At 40.5% G+C, this 20240-nt stretch overlaps 3 protein-coding genes and 1 pseudogene across 3 annotated transcripts; all 4 read left to right on the top strand.

Moving 5' to 3' along the window:
• Window positions 1-319: 319 nt before the first annotated feature.
• On the top strand, window positions 320-1255 carry LOC118178736 (olfactory receptor 1020-like). The gene has a single exon (XM_035347480.1). It carries the CDS (start codon window positions 320-322, stop codon window positions 1253-1255), a length of 936 nt encoding a protein of 311 aa, XP_035203371.1.
• A 7359-nt stretch (window positions 1256-8614) lies between these two features.
• On the top strand, window positions 8615-9550 carry LOC118178735 (olfactory receptor 6B1-like). Its single transcript, XM_035347479.1, has one exon. It carries the CDS (start codon window positions 8615-8617, stop codon window positions 9548-9550), a length of 936 nt encoding a protein of 311 aa, XP_035203370.1.
• Window positions 9551-14812: 5262 nt separating this feature from the next.
• Window positions 14813-15539, top strand: LOC118178734 (annotated as a pseudogene).
• Window positions 15540-18684: 3145 nt separating this feature from the next.
• Window positions 18685-19641, top strand: LOC118178733 (olfactory receptor 6A2-like). The gene has a single exon (XM_035347478.1). It carries the CDS (start codon window positions 18685-18687, stop codon window positions 19639-19641), a length of 957 nt encoding a protein of 318 aa, XP_035203369.1.
• Window positions 19642-20240: the final 599 nt, after the last annotated feature.

The following is a 20240-nucleotide window of genomic DNA, read 5'->3' as shown; positions in this document are numbered from 1 at the left end:
ATTACTCATTTAGACATTAAACTAAGCATTTGGGGAGGAAGAGGTAGTGAGATCTGCAGTAGTGTGATTTGTTAACCTGTGCTCATTCAGAGTACACAGAAATAATACAAGGCTTTGAAATGCAGGAGATGACAATTAGATAATTGAGTTTAGAACTTTAAAAAAATGTAAATAGGAAGACTGGGAAAATTATATCTTTATCCTACATCATCCTGACTCTAGCCAATTTGATGTATTGATGGGCATTTGCTTTTTTTTTTTTTTTTTTTTTTTCTTTCTTTCTTTTTCCAGCATAACTGTCTTTTCCTACCAATGATAGATGGCAGAAGGGAATCACACCATGGTGACTAAGTTTACCTTATTGGGATTCACCAACAACCTGAAGTTACAGGTCCTTCTCTTCACAGTGTTTCTACTTATCTATTTGTTGACCCTAGTGGGAAATCTGGGGCTGATCATGCTCATCCAAATCAACTCCAAGCTCCACACCCCCATGTACTTCTTCATCAGCAACCTTTCTTTCTTAGATGTCAGCTACTCCACCATCATTATACCCAGCACACTCATGACCCTTGTGGCTGAGACAAAAGTCATATCATACACAACATGCACAGCTCAGCTCTTCCTGTTCTGCATCGCAGTGACAGGCGAGTGCTACCTCCTGGCAGTGATGGCATATGACCGATTTACAGCCATCTGCAACCCCTTGCTCTACCCTGTCATTATGTCTAGGAGGTTCTGCATCCTCCTTGTGTGTGGGTCCTACTTCATGAGTTGTGTGAATGCAACCATTCAGACTTTATTTATATTCCACCTGTCCTTCTGCAATTCTATCATCGATCATTTCTTCTGTGATGTGCCCCCCATCCTGAAGCTCTCCTGCTCTGATACTTATATCACTGACCTGGTCCATTTCACCTGTGCTACTGTGCTTATCATCTCAACCATCCTCCTTATTCTCATCTCCTATATATGCATTGGGGTTACAATCTATAAGTTGAAATCTGCCAAAGGCAGATGCAAAGCCTTCTCCACATGTGCTTCCCATCTGACTGTTGTTGCAATCTTCTACGGGACAGGCTCCTTCATGTACTTACGACCCAGTTCAAAATACTCCATGGAGTATGACAAGATCATCTCTGTGTTTTACACCCTGGCAATACCCATGCTGAACCCTATAATTTACAGCCTGAGGAACAAGGAGGTCAAAGAAGCCCTTCGAAAGACGGTAACAAGTCTGTATTGCTCTCTGTGAGTACTACAGAGATTCAGGAGTTCAAATGGGAGTGAGAGAACCTGAGAACTGTCAAAACAGAATAATTAAATATGCAATAGTTTGGTTCCTGCCTGACAAAGAGAAAGGAAAAGGGAATAGTATCTTAGACATTTAATTGCCATATCTACATGATGTGAGAGAGTAGGCAGGCCCCTTTTGCCATTGCAGAGCTTCTTATTTGCTCCCCCCTCTCCCCCCCCGAGGGATGTGTCACTGAGTAGTCTGAAGGAACTAACTTTTCATTTGGTGACAGTCACTATTTCAATAGCAATAGGCTCTGTAACATAGTAGTGCCCTACATCTGATCTCATGTTGTGACCTCGGCAACTATAGACAGTGTAAGACAAGCCTACTGGGTATATTCATAGACATTTTTATTCTCTGCACCCCACCCCCATTTGGAAGACAAAGATAATAGAATAGATCTCTCAGCAAACTTGCTAAGGATGCATTCGACTCCTGCATCCTGATCATTGATAACGATGTTGGACAGGATGGGCCCTAGAACTGAGCCCTGAGGAACACTGTTAATGACTGCCCACCAGCCAGATGTAGCCCTCATTCACTAGGACCCTTTGAGATCATAGTGAATGGTCATCTACTGATGAGCCAGTTCATTATCCAATGTAGCCTGAACCTCTTCAACTCACATTTGGACAATTTGTCCAGAAGGATCCTGTGAGGGATGGTATTTAATGCCTTACTAAAACTCCAAAATATTATATCCATTGTCTTCCCTTCACTCACAAATGGAATGACCTTATCATACAAGGAGATTGAGTTATTAAGGCAGGACTTTCCCTTCATGAAGGGAAAGAGAAGGGAAAGGGAAAGGGAAGGACCTTCCCTTTCTCCCACGTTGACTATGCCTGGTAATTGCTTTGTTCATTAACTGCCTTTCCGGATACCCCATCAGAATCTTCTCTCTCTTTTTTTTTTTTTTTTTTTTTTTTTTTATAATGTACTGAGGTCAGACGGACAGGTCTGTAGTTTTTCTAGGTCTTCTCTCATGCCCTTTTTGTAAATGGGTGTAACATTGACTATTTTCCAGTCAGCAGGAACCACCCTAACACTAGTCAACACTATTCAGCACCCTCAAGGGGAAGAGAAGGTCTCTGGATCTCATGCCACCTCCAAAACAGGCTTTTTATATAATCCAACTCTGTATACAGACATTGTGGCTAAATCAGAGAGCCAGCCATTGATACTCAGTTGTCCCTGTAGTCAAAAAGAAAAATGGAATCACAGAATCACAGAATGGTTTGGGTTAGAAGGGACCATAAAGATCATCCAACCCTCTGCAACAGGCAGAGACATATTCCACTAGACCAGGTTGCTCAAAGCCCTGTACAACCTGCCCTCTGATTGTATCTGTGCCCTATGGTGTGACTATTTGACGCAAGTCCTAAGGGGAGGGAGACTACGCAACCTGATTCCGTATTATATTGGCAAAGATCTGAATCCTGGAAAATTAGTGACCAAAAGACAATGGCCATGCAATCCTATAAACAGTGATTCCAAACAAGAATTTGAGCTCTCCAGGGTCCACAGCAGTTGCACCCTTGATCTCCCCCTGATCTGGGCTGCTTGTCAGGGTATCCCTGAGGGGATGTACATCTCAGGGCTGACTCTTTGAAGAACAAGCTCATCTGCCAACAAAGGAATAGCGTAAGTAATTCACACTAGCATGTATTTTGGAAGCACGTGCCTTCCATTCCCCTTACCCCTGATCTTGGGTGAACCTTGCCATTCATGAATCTTTAAGTAAATTGCTGTTTTATTGTAGCAAAATTCTTTAGATCATTCTGTTAATTGACTAATACTTAGGTACTGATTAAGTGCTGTTAAAATCAAATAATTTTGTTATCTGCTATAAAGGTATAATTTAATAAATCCTTAATTGTTGCTACATTAGAGTTGCATAGATTTAATTCTGCGATCCTTATGTATGGTGACAAATGCCCTTTGGGGATAGTTAAAGGAATGGAAGTAGAGCAACTGTCAGTGCTGAGGCAAACCCATCTGGGCTGCCACATTGTGGCAAGATATTGCTGCCCAGGTAGAAAAGCTGGCTGTAGAAGTATGCCATCTAAACACTAATGTACCCAAGAGTAGTGCCACTGAAGAACACCAAAACAACCAGCAGGTGGACCAGGCTGCTAAGACTGAAGAAGCTCAGGTGGATCTGGACTGGCAACATAATGGTGAGTTATTTACAGCTCAGTGGGTCCATGACACCTGAGAACATCAAGGAAGAGATGCAAAATATAAATGGACTTGTAATCAAGGGGTGGACTTGATCTTGGACACCATTGCATGGGTGATCCATGAATGCAAAACATGCACCACAATCAAGCAAGACAAACAGTTAAAACCTATCTGGTATAGAGGACAATGGCTGAAATGTGTGTGTGGAGACCTGGCAGATTGATTATATCACACTTCAACAAACCCACCAAGGCAAGAGCTGTGTGCTTACAATGCTGGAAGCAGACACTGACCAGATGGCTGGAAAATCCCAATACTCTCATGCCACTGCCTGGACCACTATCCTGGGCCCTGAAAAGCAAATCCTATGACAACATGGAATCCCAGAAAGAAGCTAATCAGACAATGGGACTGATTTCTGAATCAGCCTTACAGATGCCTAGGCCAAAGAGCATGCCCTTGAGTAGTATGTCCCATCCCCTCATGAGTGGTGTTCCTCAGGGGTCCATATTGAGGCCCATTCTCTTTAATATCTTTATTGATGATTTAGATGAGGGAATTGAGCACACCCTCAGTAGGTTTGCGGATGACAAGTTGAGGGGGAAGTGTCATTCTGCCAGAGGGTAGGAAGTCTCTGCAGAGGGACCTGGACAGGATGGGTCGATAGGCAGAGGCCAATGGGACAAGGTTCAACATGGCTTAGTAACAGCTCCTGCACTTTGACCACAACAAACCCCAAGCAACGCTACAGGCTTGGGATAGAGTGGCTTAAAAGCTGTGCAGAAGAAAAGGATATGGGGGTGTTGGTCAATGCTCACCTGATCATGAGCCGGCAGTGTGCCCAGGTGGCCAAGAAGGCCAAAAAAATCCTGGCTTGTATCAGGAATAGTGTAGCCAGAAGGACCAGGGAGGTGATTGTCCTCCTGTACTCTGCTCTGATGAGGCCGCACCTTGAGTACTGTGATCAGTTTTGGGCCCCACAGTACAGGAAGGATGTTGAAGCCCTGGAACATGTTCAGAGAAGGGCTACTAAACAGGTGTAAAGGGTCTGGAGTACATGTTCCATGCAGAGCGGCTGAGGGAACTGGGGTTGTTTAGTCTGGAGAAGAGGAGGCTCAGGGGGAGACCTTATTGCTCCTGAAAGGAAGTTGTGGGGAGCTGGGGGTCAGCCTCTTCTCACAGGTAACTAGTGATAGGACTACAGGGAATGGCCTCAAGTTGAGCCAGGGGAGGTTTAGGTTAGAAATTAGAAGACATTTCTTCTCAGAAAGAGTGGTGAGGCATTGGAACATATTGTCCAGGGAAGTGGTGGCATCACTGTTCCTGGGGGAGCTCAAGGAAAGGTTGGACCTGGTAATTAGGGGCATGGTTTAGTGGGTGACATTGGTAGTAGGGTGATGGTTGGATGAGATGATCTGGAAGGTCTTTTCCAACCTTAATGATTCTATGACTCTATGATTCTATGATTCTATGCACCAACCTCTGCAATAATAGAACAATACAATGGACTGTTAAAGACTACACTGAGAGCAGTGGGCTCTGTGGCATAAGGATACATATATATAGCTAAAACCATCTGGTTAGTTAACACTAGGGGATCTGCTGATTAAGCTGGCCCTGCCCAGTCAAAACTCTTCTCTACTATAGAAGGGGAACTTGTGTAAATCTAATTATGTGACACCTTGCTGTTTTGGATTCTAAGATACCCCAGAGTACCCTTTGGTGTTTGTCTAGGATAGAGTTAATTTTCTTCCTAGTAGCTGATATGGTGCTGTGTTTTGGATTTTTGATGAAACTAATGGTGATAACACACCAATGTTTGCATTATTCATCACTTGTTTTGTTTATTCTTTTTGTTGTTATTGCATTTTGCCTTTCCTTTCCTTTCCTTTCCTTTCCTTTCCTTTCCTTTCCTTTCCTTTCCTTTCCTTTCCTTTCCTTTCCTTTCCTTTCCTTTCCTTTCCTTTCCTTTCCTTTCCTTTCCTTTCCTTATTTATTTTTATTAAACTGCCCTCATATCAACCCACACCTTCTTTCACACGTCTTTTCAATTTTCTCCCCCATCCCACTGAGGTGGTGGAGGAGTGAGTGAACAGCTATATGGCGTTTAGCTGTCTGCTGGGATAAAACACAACAGCTGGGCAGGATATTGACCAAAGAGAATTCCTCAGGGAGCCTGTGTCAGAAGTCCATGCCCTGGCTAAGGTTTGGGCTTTTCATGCCTTTTATCCTCCTAAGCCAGGTCCACTGGAGGGTGTGAGGACACACATTGGATGAGTTGATGAAGAATGCTGTTAGGCTTATCCCATCAAAGGAGAAAATATTCTGTAAATGTTATGTCTTCACTAGCTGTAGTTGCTGTTGTTGGGAGAAGTAATGAAACTGCTCAGCAGACAAAGCTGTGGTGGCTTTACCTTGTTAGGCATCTGAACTCCACCACAACTGCTCTCTCACTCTCCCTCCTTAGAAGAAGAGGAGAAGAAGAAAGTATGCTGGAAAGGAAAAAAAAATGACTCAGGGGTTGAGATAAGGATAATTTAATTAAAGGGAAAGGGAAGAGGGGAAAAACAAACAAACAAACAAAAAACAAGCAAAGGCCATGTGGAAGTACAGAGAGAGAGGAAAGAAATTACTCTTTACTTCCCATCAATAAGCTGTGCTTGGCCACGTTCCTGAAGCCTGGCCTCAATACATGTAGCTGTTGTTTGGAAGGACAGACGTTTTCATAATGAGAGGTCCCCCTTCCCCCTCCTTTCTGTTTCCCATCTTTTATTGCTGAGTGTGAGATCATATGGTCATCCCTTTGGTTGCTTTATGTCAGCTGCCCTGGGAATGTCCCCTTCCTACCTCTTGCCCACTTCCTGCCTGCTGGCTCTTGGGGGAGGTGGGGGTTGGAGCAAGTCCTGATGCTGTGCCAGTATTGCTCAGCAACAGATAAAATACTGGTGTGATACCAATGCTGTTCTAGCTACAAGCGCAGAGCACAACACTATATGGGCTGCTGCATGGAAAATTAACTCCATCCCAGCCAGACCCAGTATAAAAGCTCAGCTTCATCAAGCCTTCCGTATTTACATCTTTTTTTCTTGGGCCGGCCCTGATAATTAGCTTTCTTTTCAGCCTTCAGCTGATGCACTGTAAGATTTTGAATCATATCAGCCAGTCCCGGGTAGGTGTTTCTGCTACTCCAGGTTGTTGGACAGGTGAATAGTGGCCCTACATTTGATTAACTGAATTGATGTCTAGATTCAACTCACTTTTTTGTACAATTCATCTTTTCATCCGGTGCTCGGACACTGCAGCAGAATTTCCCCTGTGGCCTATGGATAGGCCCATGGTAGAGCAGGTTATCTCCCTGCAGCCCATGGTGTGCCACAGCAAAGTAGAGTATTCTGGAGATAATTATTGGAGATAATTAGAGATAATAAGCTTCTACACTCTCCATTACTTTAATTGGTAAAAGACTTTACTAGTTCAGACCTTTTTGCTGCAAGGGAAGCTCTCCCATAAAAGAATTAAAAAAAAAAAAAAAGAGAGAGAGAGAAGAGAAGAAAAACAACCAATCAAAAAAATAATAATAAAAAAATCTCTGATTCATTTAAAGGACAACCCTTCAGGTATTTCAGAAAAACTCTATCTGATACCTCTGCTTGTTGCAAGAGTTTAATGGCCAAATGCATACTTGGGAATCCTGAATTGGTAAGCAAGTCTTAATGCTTTCTTGTAGTAACAGATGACACAAGAAATCACAGATCCATTCTGGTGTAAGTTATTGATCTGAATGCTTCAAAAACAATTTATTATTTGTTATGCCATGCACTCCATGTAAACTGACAGTTGTATGATAAGGGAAAATACCTATAAATTAAGAGTATTAGCAAAATGTATTAAGTCTTTTCATCGTATTTTCCTTCTTAATGAAAGTGCAAGATTTTGAAACTGCTGAGTGAGAGTACTCCTTGTCTCCAGTTCTATTTGTCATCCCTTAATCAAAGGACTTTACATATGCAGGTAGGTAATGAAAGAAAATAGCTAAAGAGTATGTTTCTGTTCTCAGTACGTAAGTACATCTCTTGTGTTGACATCTTTCTTTCTTAGCTATCCACAAACTTGCTTGTATTAATGAGTTGTAAAATCTAAAAGCAAGTAGATTGGGATGAGGTATGTTTGTGTGTTAATTATATGCTCGTTTCCCTTAAAAGCAGTAAGAAAAAACCTTATCTCCTCTATTTTAAATCATCTAGAGTTCTACAGTAAACAGTGGCATCTACTTAAAGGTTAATCAAGGGTCACTGAAATCTCTATGAAGAGAAATAAACATTTCTAGAGTGCAAATACATTATATGTTTTCACATAAGTTATATCTGAAGACTATGTTACACTCTAAGTTATAAATGCTCAATTAATACCTATATTCTAGATATCCATTGATTATAAGTGGAATCTAGAGCAACACAGTTAATAGAAACATGTAATATCTACCTGAAGTTATTGAAATTAAAACATCCACTAGATAGATGTCTAGAGCTAAGATGAAGAAATCTAAGTGGAAGAGAGAACTACTCTTCTTTTTCTAAGATGTGTTTCAGTTAGACGCATGGTGGGCTGAGGGAGCCAGTCTTGCCACTCTTGGTAAATCTCATTGACCTGCTTAAACATAAACTGCTAAAATCTGTTATATTTTCAAAATTATTTGTTCAATTTAAACTATTTTTCTTAAACATTTCTATCTGCATACTATCCATACTATCTGAGCTTTTGTGGTGCTGTTTTCAGCAGTGAATGTTAGTCTTTTTTTTTTTTTTTTTTCCCCATTCTCTATCCTACAGGAAAATAGTGAACTTTAAGAAGGTCTTCTGGTTCTTTTTTGTTCATTTTTGTTTTGTTTTGCTTTTTCCAGTGTTGCTATTAAAAGCAAGATAACAAGTCAAAGGAAACAATGACAGGTGCACCTCTCACTCCATTCTGGTCAGAAATTTTGACTCTACTTTGTAAAAAACAGTTTCCATGGGAAACAGTTTACTATGCGACCTAATTCTTCACACAGTCTTACTTTTGTGGAACTCTTAACATTTTTCTATTTCTTCTGCTTTAAGATCTTCAGGGATAGCTGTGTGCACCCAGTATGGTATGAAGAACCAAACCGCTATCAATGAGTTCATTCTTCTGGGATTTTCCTATGGGCTGCAGGTCCAGACCTTACTTTATCTGGTCTTTCTTGTCACCTATATGGTGACAATCACTGAGAATGCAATCATCATCTTTGTGGTGAAAAGGAACCATCATCTACAGAAGCCCATGTATTATTTCTTGGGGAACTTGTCCTTCCTGGAGATTTGGTATGTCTCAGTAACGTTGCCCAAGCTTTTGTTTGGGTTCTGGTCACAGAACAAGACCATTTCATTCTCCAGCTGCATGACCCAGTTATACTTCTTTATCTCCCTCATGTGCACTGAATGTGTCCTCCTGGCTGTAATGGCCTATGACCGCTACTTGGCTGTCTGTCATCCCCTGCGCTACCCAGCCATCATGACCCACAAGTTGTGCTTTCAGCTGTCAATTCTCTCATGGACAGGAGGCTTTTCTATTTCCTTGGTCAAGGTATCTTTTATTTCACGCCTCACATTCTGTGGCCCACAAGTCATAAACCACTTCTTCTGTGACATTTCTCCAGTCTTGAACCTTTCGTGCACTGACATGTCCCTTGCAGAAACAGTGGACTTTGCACTGGCTTTGGTGATCCTTCTGGTACCTCTCCTGACCATTATTTTCTCCTACTGCTGTATCTTGTCAACCATTTTGAGTATGCCTTCAACCCAGGGAAGGAGAAAAGCTTTTTCCACTTGCACATCCCATTTCACTGTTGTCATCATCTTCTTTTCAGCCACTCTCTTCATGTATGCCAGGCCCAGAAGGATCCATCCATTCAACCTCAACAAGATAGTGTCCATCTTTTATGCTGTGTTCACTCCAGCACTAAACCCTCTGATCTATTGTCTCAGGAACAAGGAAGTGAAAGAGGTTCTGAGAAAGATCATAGTCACAAGCTGCTCTGCACATTGCTAAGTTCCTAGGATAAGGATACTGATGAGTAAGGACACTACTGAGAAGCTTCCTTCTTGAAATGCATTTTGAGTAGGACCACCACAACTTACTTCTTCATCGTTGCCTCAGTCATCAACGACTTGTTGCACTGAAGTCTGGTAAGGAAGAATTTGTATCATTGTTTCTATGTGGAAATGTCTCCTTCCCATTTGTGAGGATGCTTACATGAATAAACTCACCTGGCTGTAAATTATTCTGCTACAATAATAATGTAATAATTCCTACCACACTCTTGGTAATAGATATTTTCTTTTAGTAAACCTAATAATAAGATTTATTGTTTTCAAAACCATGGAGGAAGGTTGGATATCAATGAAAATCAGTTAGCCAAATCCCTATGGACAGAGTTACAGAGAGCTAAGTACACGTCAAAGAAATTGTCTGACTTTCTTATGGTATCACAGTCTTGCTGTATACAGGAAACGTCATTCTTGCTGTATGTATACTATTTGTGTTAGCCATACCTTCACATGACCTTATGTGTGGTGTATAGTAAACCTGACTGGAAGACAACTGTACTTTGAGGAGTTAGTAATCCATGCAATTTTTAACCTGAGCTGGCACGTGTTTGTGCCATGCTGCACATACAGCTCAGTCTTCAGGCCTGTATTGTGATGTGTGCATCCATTAGCAACAGGGTAAACTTTGCCATTTGATTTTTAACAGTAGAGCCTGCAGTACCTGTGATCATGCCACTCATATCCTTGTCTTTATCTAAAAGTGCAGCAAGAGCTTCCCATGTGAACATCCATTCTGTTTGATGGTTGAAACGGTAGAAGAAAACAATTCTATCCAAGAAAATACTATACTGGTCCAACTGGCCAAAAAGATATCATATTTTGACACAAGGGGTATGTGCAGCATGCTGTAACCTGATTGAAGGTCTGTTTGATGCTATACAATTCAGGATTGCCAGCACCTGAAAAAAAGGATGTAAGATTATTAGGAAGAAATGCTTCACTGTAAGGGTAGTGAAGCACTGGAACAGATTTCCCAGAGAAGTTGTGGCTGCCCCATCCATGGAAATATTCAAGACCAGGTTGGACGGGGTCTTGGCCAACCTGATCTAGTGGGTGGCATCCCTGCCCATGGCAGGTGGGTTGGAACCAGATGACCTTTATGGTCCCTTCCAACCCAAACCATTCTATGATTAGAGTACCCTTTTTCTTTATACTGGTAGCACCTATAAATTACATTTTGAGCAATACTTTACAAAATCTGAGATTCTTTCTTACTGGTTTCATAATGAGCCAGCAACTCCTGTTGCAAAACACAGGGCTTGAGGCAGTTACATTCTTACCACTGCTAGGAGGGCCATTTAAGTCATATGGACAAGAACTAGCATGAGCTCCAGGGGACAGTCACAGAATTAGGTCTTCAGTGTCACTAAGAACAATACACACCAAAAAAAAAGTAAAAATGGGAGATGTTCCCAGCATCTGAAGTGACTTGATTATCTATACTATACTATTTCTTTACAGTGCTAGCTCCAATAAATGACATTTAAATGAATATGTTATAGAGTCTGAGTGCTTTTTTCATGAGGATTATAAGGACCCAGCACTTTTTTTTTTTTTTTTTTCTGGTATAAAACACCTAGTAAGGAGAGCTTTATACTAGGAATGATGCAGGTGGGAGAAGATGACCTAAAACAATGTGAGGAAGTAGTGGACTGGTTTGGCAGACAAAGCATGCAGAGGGATGCGAACAAAAGGAAGATCATAATGTACAAAGTCAGTTTGAAAGAAGTCCAGTTCAAGCATAGGAACATGAATGAAGAAGTGTCTATGGGGCAGAATTATGGGGAAACTAGCACTCATATTGGCATTTATACCTTTTCTGTGAAAGCAGCATGGGTGAATTATGCGGCAGAAGAAACAAGGGCAAGCTAGAGTTGTGTGTAGTTGCATAGCTACGATCTCACTGTGATTATGGAGACATGAGGTGAACAGATTGTACAACTGGAACATTGCTATGAAAGGATATAGGCACTTTAGGAAGGGCATGATGGGGGGGAGGAGCAGCAGGGAGCTGCAGGAATGCATGAAACTCTGCCTTGGGATGGATGATGAATCAGCTAATGGGTCAGGTATATGACGGGTTGTTGTTATCTTGACTTTAGTGAGCCTTTTGAAATTTTATCTCATAACGTCCCCATAGGCAAACTGAGGAAGTAGAGGCTAGATAAATAGACTTAGTTGAACTGACAGCTGTCTGAACTGTCGGGCTCAGAAGACTGTGATCCTCTGTGATCACAAGAAGTGCAGCTGGAACCCAGTCAGTAGTAGAGTACCTCAGGAGTCTGACTCAATTGTGGGTCCAACGCTACTGAACTTCTTCACTGATGACAAGGAAATAGGACATCAACAAACTTGCTGAGGGTGCACTCTCAAGCATGACTCTTAAGATGACCATTGTCCAGGTCACTGATGAATAAGTTGAAGAACTAATCCTAGTTGGTGTGTTCAAAAATCAGGTGGCTCTTGGAGAATGACTGTGGATTATAGAGGATTGAATGAAGTCACCCCTCCCTCCAACTCACTGTTACAGTGCATGTACAGTACATGGTTACTCTTATAGAGAAAATTAGCCAAAAAATTGCAACCCTGGAAGGTGGTGATAGACCTTGCTTTCTTTTCAATAGATGTTCCTTTAGAAAGCCAGGATCAGTTTGCCTTTATCTGGCAACAAATCTATATACATTTCATGTTCTGCCTTAGGGATGTACACAGTTCGTCTATTAGCCACCAAATGATAGCAGCTGACTAGCAGTATGGTCAGGTATCATCACTATTTATCATTTATTGATGATCTACTGATTATGGCAGAGTCACAACAAAAAATCGAAGTAGCTATTGAGTCACTGAAACTGCACCTACAAAACCAAGGCTGGGCAATTAATCCAAAGAAAATACAAGGCCCTAGAACTACTGTGCAATTTCTAGAAACAGTCTGGAAACAGTCCATGACAGACTAAAGAAATGCCAGAAGAGGTACAGCAAACAGTCCAACAATTCCCTGTACCAACCACAGTGAAACAACTGCAGACTTTCCTCAGAATTTTAAGGTTTTGGAGAACCTTTATTCCACATCTGGCAATATTAATGCACCCTCTGCAAAAATTGACTAGAAAAAAAGCAGTTTGGCAATGGACCAAACAACAACAGGCAGCCTTTAATGCCTGCAAAAATGTTCTGAGCACATACAATTATATACTCCAGGCAGTGATACACTTTTCAATTAGAAATAACAATTCTAAATGATGTAGTCTCATGGGGATTATGGCAAATGACCGGGCTGAAAAGTCAGAAAGAACCTATAGGAATTATTGTATACAAAAAAACTCACAATGTGGTTACTGTGATGGGCCCAAGAAAATTGACATATACAGAAATACCCTGTATGAGGGCAAATATATGACAACAAATTTGGCAAAATATCTGTTAAGTATCTCTTAAAAGTAAAATATGTCTCAGCCCACCAAAAAGACGATTCTTCTGAGTCACAAAACAACAGGGAAGTAGATGATACGACCTCTGCCAAGGTACTTGCTCAAGCTGTAAGTGCACATATGCTTGCGGACATCGATCAGCTCATACTGCCCATGCAGGGGACATTGCTCACAATCAACCCCCTTTACCATTACCTATAAAAAAGTCAAGTGCACATAATTGTGCTATTTGTACACAGCTAACAGTTGTGTACAGCTAACAGTTGTGCTGTTGTACACATCTAACAACTGACTTCAGTGCTGGGGAAGCTCATGGAGCAGATTATCCTGAGTGTCATCATGTGGCACTTGCAGGGCAAGCAGGTGATCAGGCCCAGTCAGCATGGGTTTATGAAAGGCAGGTGCTGCTTGACGAACCTGATCTCCTTCTATGACAAAGTGACACGCTTAGTGGATAAGGAAAAGGCTGTAGATGTGGTCTACCTTGACTTCAGTAAGGCTTTTGACACCGTTTCCCACAGCATTCTCCTGAAAAAAACTGGCTGTTCTTGGCTTGGACTGGCATATGCTTTACTGGGTTAAAAACTAGGTGGGTAGCCAGGCCCAAAGAGTCATGGTGAATGGAGTTAAATCTAGCTGGAGGCTAGTCACCAGTGGTGTCCTCCAGGTCTCAGTATTAGGGCTAGATCTCTTCAATATCTTTATTGATGATATGGATGAGAGGATTGAGTGCACCCTCAGTAAGTTTGCAGACAACACCAAGTTAGATGTATGTGTCGATCTACTTGAGGGTAGGAAGGCTCTGCAGGAGGATCTGGATAGGCTGGACCGATGGGCTGAGGCCAACGGTATGAAGTTCAACAAGGCCAAGTGCTGGGTCCTGCGCTTGGGGCACAGCAACCCCAAACAGAGCTACAGGCTGGGAGATGAGTGGCTGGAAATCTGCCTGGCAGAGAGGGACCTGGGAGTTTTGGTTGATAGTTGGCTAAATATGAGCCAGCAGTGTGCTCAGGCGGCCAAGAAGGGCAAGAGCATCCCGGCTTGTATCAGAAACAGCATGGCCAGCTGGACTAGGGAAGTGATTGTCCCCCTGTAGTTGGCTCTGGTGAGGACACACCTCAAGTACTGTGTTCAGTTTTGGGCCCCTCACTACAGGAAGGACATTGAGATGCTGGAGCATGTCCAGAGAAGGGCTATGAAGCTGGTGAGGGGTCTGGAGAACAAGTCTCACAAGAAGCGGCTGAGGGAGCTGGGGTTGTTTAGTCTGGAGAAGAGGAGGCTCAGGGGTGACCTTATCGCTCTCTACAGGTACCTGAAAGGAGGCTGTAGTGAGGTGGGGATTGGTCTATACTTCCACATGCCCAGTGATAGGATGAAGGGGAATGGGCTAAAGTTGTGCCAGGGTAGATTTAGGTTGTATATTAGGAAAAAAATTATTTACTGAAAGCGTTGTTAGGCATTGGAATGGGTTGCCCAAGGAAGTGGTTGAATCACCATCCCTGCAGGTCTTTAAAGATGTTTAGATGTAGAGCTTAGTGATACGGTTTAGTGGAGGATTTGGTAGTGTTAGGTCACAGGTTGGACTGGGTGATCTTGGAGGTCTCTTCCAAACTAAATGATTCTGTGATTCTTTTATTTTTTGATGAATATAATACAATACAACATAACATAATACAGTACAATATAATTTTATAATATAATTTAAAAATAGATAATAATATACTGTTTTTTGTTTGTTTGTTTGTTTGTTTTTTCTTTGGTTAACAACAGAGATGAAAAAAGAAAAGGCAAGCACTCAAGAATTTGTCCTTCAGGGAATATCTATTGTGCTCAGAAAACTTCAAGTCCTACTTGCAGTTGCCTTCATTGCTATCTATATACTGACACTACAACAGAATATGGTCAATTTGTATTAACTACTCCCTCTATACCTCTGTATATTTCTTCATGAACAATCTCTCCTTTCTGGAGATGTGGTATATTACAGTTTCTGTGCCTAAAATGTTTTACAGCTTATTGACTGTTTGCAAGATCATCTCTGTTGTGGGATGCATGGCTTAGATCTATTTTTCATTGCATTGGCTTGCACCAAGTGTTTGCTTCTAGCTGTCATGGCTTAAAACCACTTTGTGGCTGTTTGCAGCCCACTTCTCTATCCACCCATTATGGCCACCCATATTTGCTTCTTTGCTTCCTGGCAGCTGGGTCTTGGGTGGGTAGTTTTACCAGTTACACGCTCAAGGTAGTCTTCGTCTCATGCCATCAACCATTTTTTCTGTGACATCTCACATCTGCTCAACCTTTGCCTGCAGGGATATGTCAATCACAGCGACGGTGGATTTCATCCTGGCATTGATTATAATTCTCCTACCATTGGTTGTGGTAGTGGCCTCTTACTTCCGCATAGCAACAACTATAATGTGCATCCCAAAATCTCTGGGGCAGTGGAAAACTATCCCAACCTATGCTTCCTACCTAGTAGTTTCACATTCCATGTGAAATAAATTCCATTTTATTTGACCTTGCCTTACATAAGGCAATTGGTATTCAAGTATCCGTAGTAAGACCAGAATTCTCAAATTGCTTACTATAATTCTTTATTATAATCAAGTGAAATTAATATAAAAGTAATAAACAATGTCAGACTCTGTTCTGGGTTCTATGTTTATCATTATCTGTTTCAGAGGAGGTAATTCTGATGTGATTTGTGTACCTCTGCTCCATCTGAGTCCACTCCACACAATAGAAAAAAAAATCATGATGAAACTAAATACATTTCTTTTAAGAAGACTAGCTAATTTTCACTTTAATCTTCATCATTGTCTGTCATGGCTTTGCCTGGGAGAGAGTTAATTTTCATGTAGAAGCTCACACCATGCTGTGTTTTGGATTTTTCTTGATTAAATTAGTGGTGATGAAGCACCAATGCTTTTAGTTGTTGCAGAGCAGTGCTTACACAAAGTCAAGGATGTTTCTCCTTCTTATGCAGCTATGCCAGCAAGGAGACGGGATGCACAAGAAGCTGGGAGGGCACACAACCAGGACAGCTCACCCAAACTGGCCAAAGGGATATTCCATACCATATGATGTCATACTCAGAGATAAAATTGAGGGGAGAATTGGCAAGGGGGATGCCTTTGTTTGGGAACTGGCTGAACATTGTTTGTGTGATGGTGAGCAATTGTGTTCTGCATCACTTGTTTTGTTATTCTTTTATTTGCTTTATTTTTTTCCTTGAACATAAAACTGTCCTTATCGCAACCCATGACTTCTTGCACTTTTCTTTCCAATATTCTCCCCCATCCCACTGCAGAGTAGAGAGAGTGAGCAAAAGGCTGTATGTTGTCTAGCTGCCTGCTCGTTTAAACTACAACAGATATATGTCTTTAAGTTCAATGACAAATACTGCTGCCAGACTGGGGAAGAGAAGAAATTATTTGTTTCTTTGATTGGTCCCTTTGGAAGAACAAACCAAATGTACAAATGAAGTCTTCAGTAAAGTGAAGAAAACATAAATGGATATCAGAGCACATTCTCTCTGAACTTCTCACCTTCTCTTTGAACATCAAGCAATCCATTCAACGTTGGTAGAAGGATTCAAATTTGTAAGTGAAATTGTAGTATTTGCTATTTAAATATTTCTTACTGTAAATAAAAATAACACTCTGAGTCTCTCATGTATTATATTGGTTAAGGAATCTGATAAAAATATGACAAAATGTATACATTTTTAACTAAATATTTTTAGTGAGAAGCCACAAAATAAATCTTATTTCTCATAGAACACGAGTTTACTTGCAAAGAAAAAAATAACACACACATGATGTCTTTCAATTGAAGGTACCTTTTCTCAATCTTTATTTCCTTCCCTTCCCTTCATTCATTCAAATAACTTTGAGAAAAAGGACTACTGTTACAAAAAGACACTATGAAGACCTTCGTATTTGGGCACTTAAGATTTAAACACATTATGAATGTTAATGTAATAGATCACAAGAGTTCTGAAAACCTTTTCAAGAAATTCTTCAGGGTATAATCCATATGATTTGCTTTTAATAACAAAAATATGTGCTTTGAAGCCTTTAGCATTAGACATCTAAGTTTGTGAAAGCCAACATTGTCTCTCTTAATAAAGAAAAACAAGAAAAAAAACTCGATGTTTTACATTCAGATACATATGTTATCTGAATTTCACTTTTCTTGTTTCTTTTTCTCCCCAATAATCTGACAGCAGTGATGTGATTCAGCTGTCAGCATGAGAGTTCTTAATTTGGGGGTCTACATGTAGGTGTCCTCATGTGAGATAGGAGCTAAGATTCAATTGCCAAAGTGTAGCTGTCTAATACCCCTTGAGATACACTAGATGATAACCTCCAATTAATGATGGGCATGTAACAACTCATGGGGTGTATATTGGATAGCTTAGGCTATCTTGAATAATAGTAAGTAACTAGATAACTTAATCAGTCTCTATGCGTCCAAACTTCTATTGTAGTAGCATGTCCATGTTCAAGAATTGTTTGGACAATACTCTTAGGCATATAGTTTAACTCTTAGGTTGTCCTGTGTGGAGTCAGGAGTTGGACTAGATGACCCTTTTGGTCCCTTCCAACTGAGGATTTTCTATGGTTGTAGGTTAGTTAACAGACTTACATACGTAAAGAAAGTCAAGATACCAATTTAACTTAACAGAATAGATTTGAATCAATTGTCCACAACTGAGATACTCAGAAATGTTCTGCTCAGCTCCCAGCTGTCATTTCACCAGGTCGGAGGTCCTCTTTAGGTCCTGTGTTATGTCTATCTAAAATTAATTGATAATTACAGTACCCTATTGTATCTCAGCTGATAACACCCATTTGGAAATCTCAGATATCTTGAAGTTTCTTAAGTGGTACTACATAGGTATACTTATTCAACTGAATCTTGTCCTTGGGTAAAGAGGACCCCAAAACTCAGGGTCAGTTCAGGTTTTTACCCTTTCTATACAAGAACTGGAATATATTATGCAAAATGGGAACACGCTTGCAAATTTTTCAAAATTCTTTGAAAATGTGACACAATATTTTCAAATTGGGTTGTGGATTAAGACCACAGTTTCTGGATGTGTAGTCTACAGAGCAGAAAAGCTTTATTTATGATTGCTATTTTAATTTCATTACAGTTACAGCTTAAGTTGTCACTTTCATAAAAATTTCCGCTTTTCAAAGTAATAATGCATTGGTAGTGACTATGTAGATGCTGCTAATTATATTGATAACTGTGATTTTCACAAGTACCTATGGGGACTGATTTTCTGGCAACTCTGATCACAAATCCACAGATTAGTGCACTGTAAAATTTAGAAAAGAACAAGACAGAGTAACAGATAATTCTCTCTAGAAGGCCAAATAGGAGTTAGGCATTATGTAGCTCAGAGAATTCATAATCATCTTGAGTTACTCTAATTTTCTTCTAACTAGCATGTCTTTGACTATCTTAATGATTAACAGTACTAGTAAGTATAGCACTATCAACACTAATGTAGTGTGAAAGAAATGTAAAACAACTGTAAAATGAGAGGGAGATACAGAGAGACAAGTGTATTATATTCACTAACAGTAAGTCACTGATGTCATTGTCTTTACAGAGGTAGACGGGAGACATGGAAGTTGGCAATCACACCATGGTCAAAGAGTTCATTCTTCTCGGATTTCCCATTGCTCCTCACTTGCAGATTCTCTTCTTTGCAATATTTCTCATTGCATATATCTTAGTTTTAGCAGAAAATGTTATCATCATTCTGGCTGTCTGGACAAACTATAACCTCCACTGCCCCATGTATTTCTTTCTAATTAACTTGTCCTTCCTGGAAATCTGGTATGTGACAGTCACACTTCCCAAGACAATGCTGAGCTTTGTGTCAGAGGCAAAGGGAATCTCCTTCACGGGATGCATGACACAGTTGTACTTCTTCCTCAGCCTGGGGAACACTGAATGCCTCCTCCTAGCAGTCATGGCATATGACCGCTATGTTGCCATCTGTAAGCCTTTCCATTACTCCACCATTATGAGACATGTTGTCTGTGTCTACCTTACTATGGGATCCTGGTTGACTGGTTTCTTAATTTCTGGATGTAAAGTATTTTTTATCTCTCAGTTAACTTACTGTGGACCCAATATAATTAACCATTTCTTCTGTGATGTTTCACCTCTCTTGAACTTAGCCTGCACAGATAGGGAAAGAGCTGTTCTTATGGATTTTGTAGCTGCCTTATTTATTCTCCTGATGCCTCTCTCTATAGTAATGCTATCCTATGCCTATATTATCTTCACTGTTCTTCACATTTCATCTGTACAAGGTTGCCAAAAAGCCTTTTCTACCTGTGCCTCCCACCTTATAGTGGTCATTGTCTTCTATGCAACAAGCATTTTCATCTATGTGAGGCCCAAAACACTTGCAGTTCATGACTCACACAAAATTGTGTCTGCTTTCTATTCTATTGTTGTTCCTCTCTTCAACCCCATAATTTACAGCCTAAGAAACCAGGAAATCAAGGACGCTGTCAAAAAGGCTTTATTCGGCAAAACAGTTTCCTTGCAGAAGCATCAGCAGGTTTAATGAGGTATTGGAAAGATAAGAAAAACATAGAAAAACTTTGGATTTTATAATTAAAGTTATGAAAAACTCTGGTTTGTACTTCAGAAGCTGAAGCATGCTGGTCCATTTTTTTTTTTCTTTAAATTTTGGAATTGCAGGGAACTGAATGACACAGTCGTACTCACGGTCTTATGTCACTATGAACGTCCCCATAGGTCCTTTTAAGGAGATTTAATAGTAACAGTCAAAGGTAAATTTGGTGTTAAGGTCAGGGGAAGACTCCTGCTTTTGCAGTCCATTCTCCTATATAATAAATTCCTGTGATTTAACCTGTCATGCAGCTAAGAACCACACATCCATTCACTTATTCCCCTGTAGTGGAACAGGGGAAAGAATAAGAAAAGATAAAAGTTCCAGAACTCATTGGCTGAAATAGGAACAGTTTAATAGGAAAGAAAGGAAGAAAGAAAGAAAGAAAGAAAGAAAGAAAGAAAGAAAGAAAGAAAGAAAGAAAGAAAGAAAGAAAGAAAGAAAGAAAGAAAGAAAGAAAGAAAGAAAGAAAGAAAGAAAGAAAGAAAGAAAGAAAGAAAGAAAGAAAGAAAGAAAGAAAGAAAGAAAAG

Source organism: Oxyura jamaicensis, chromosome 27, assembly GCF_011077185.1.
Source record: "Oxyura jamaicensis isolate SHBP4307 breed ruddy duck chromosome 27, BPBGC_Ojam_1.0, whole genome shotgun sequence".
In the NCBI taxonomy this organism is placed as follows: Eukaryota; Metazoa; Chordata; class Aves; order Anseriformes; family Anatidae; genus Oxyura; species Oxyura jamaicensis.
Note: the sequence above shows the minus strand (reverse complement) of the source record. Positions and strands in the feature narration are given on the sequence as shown.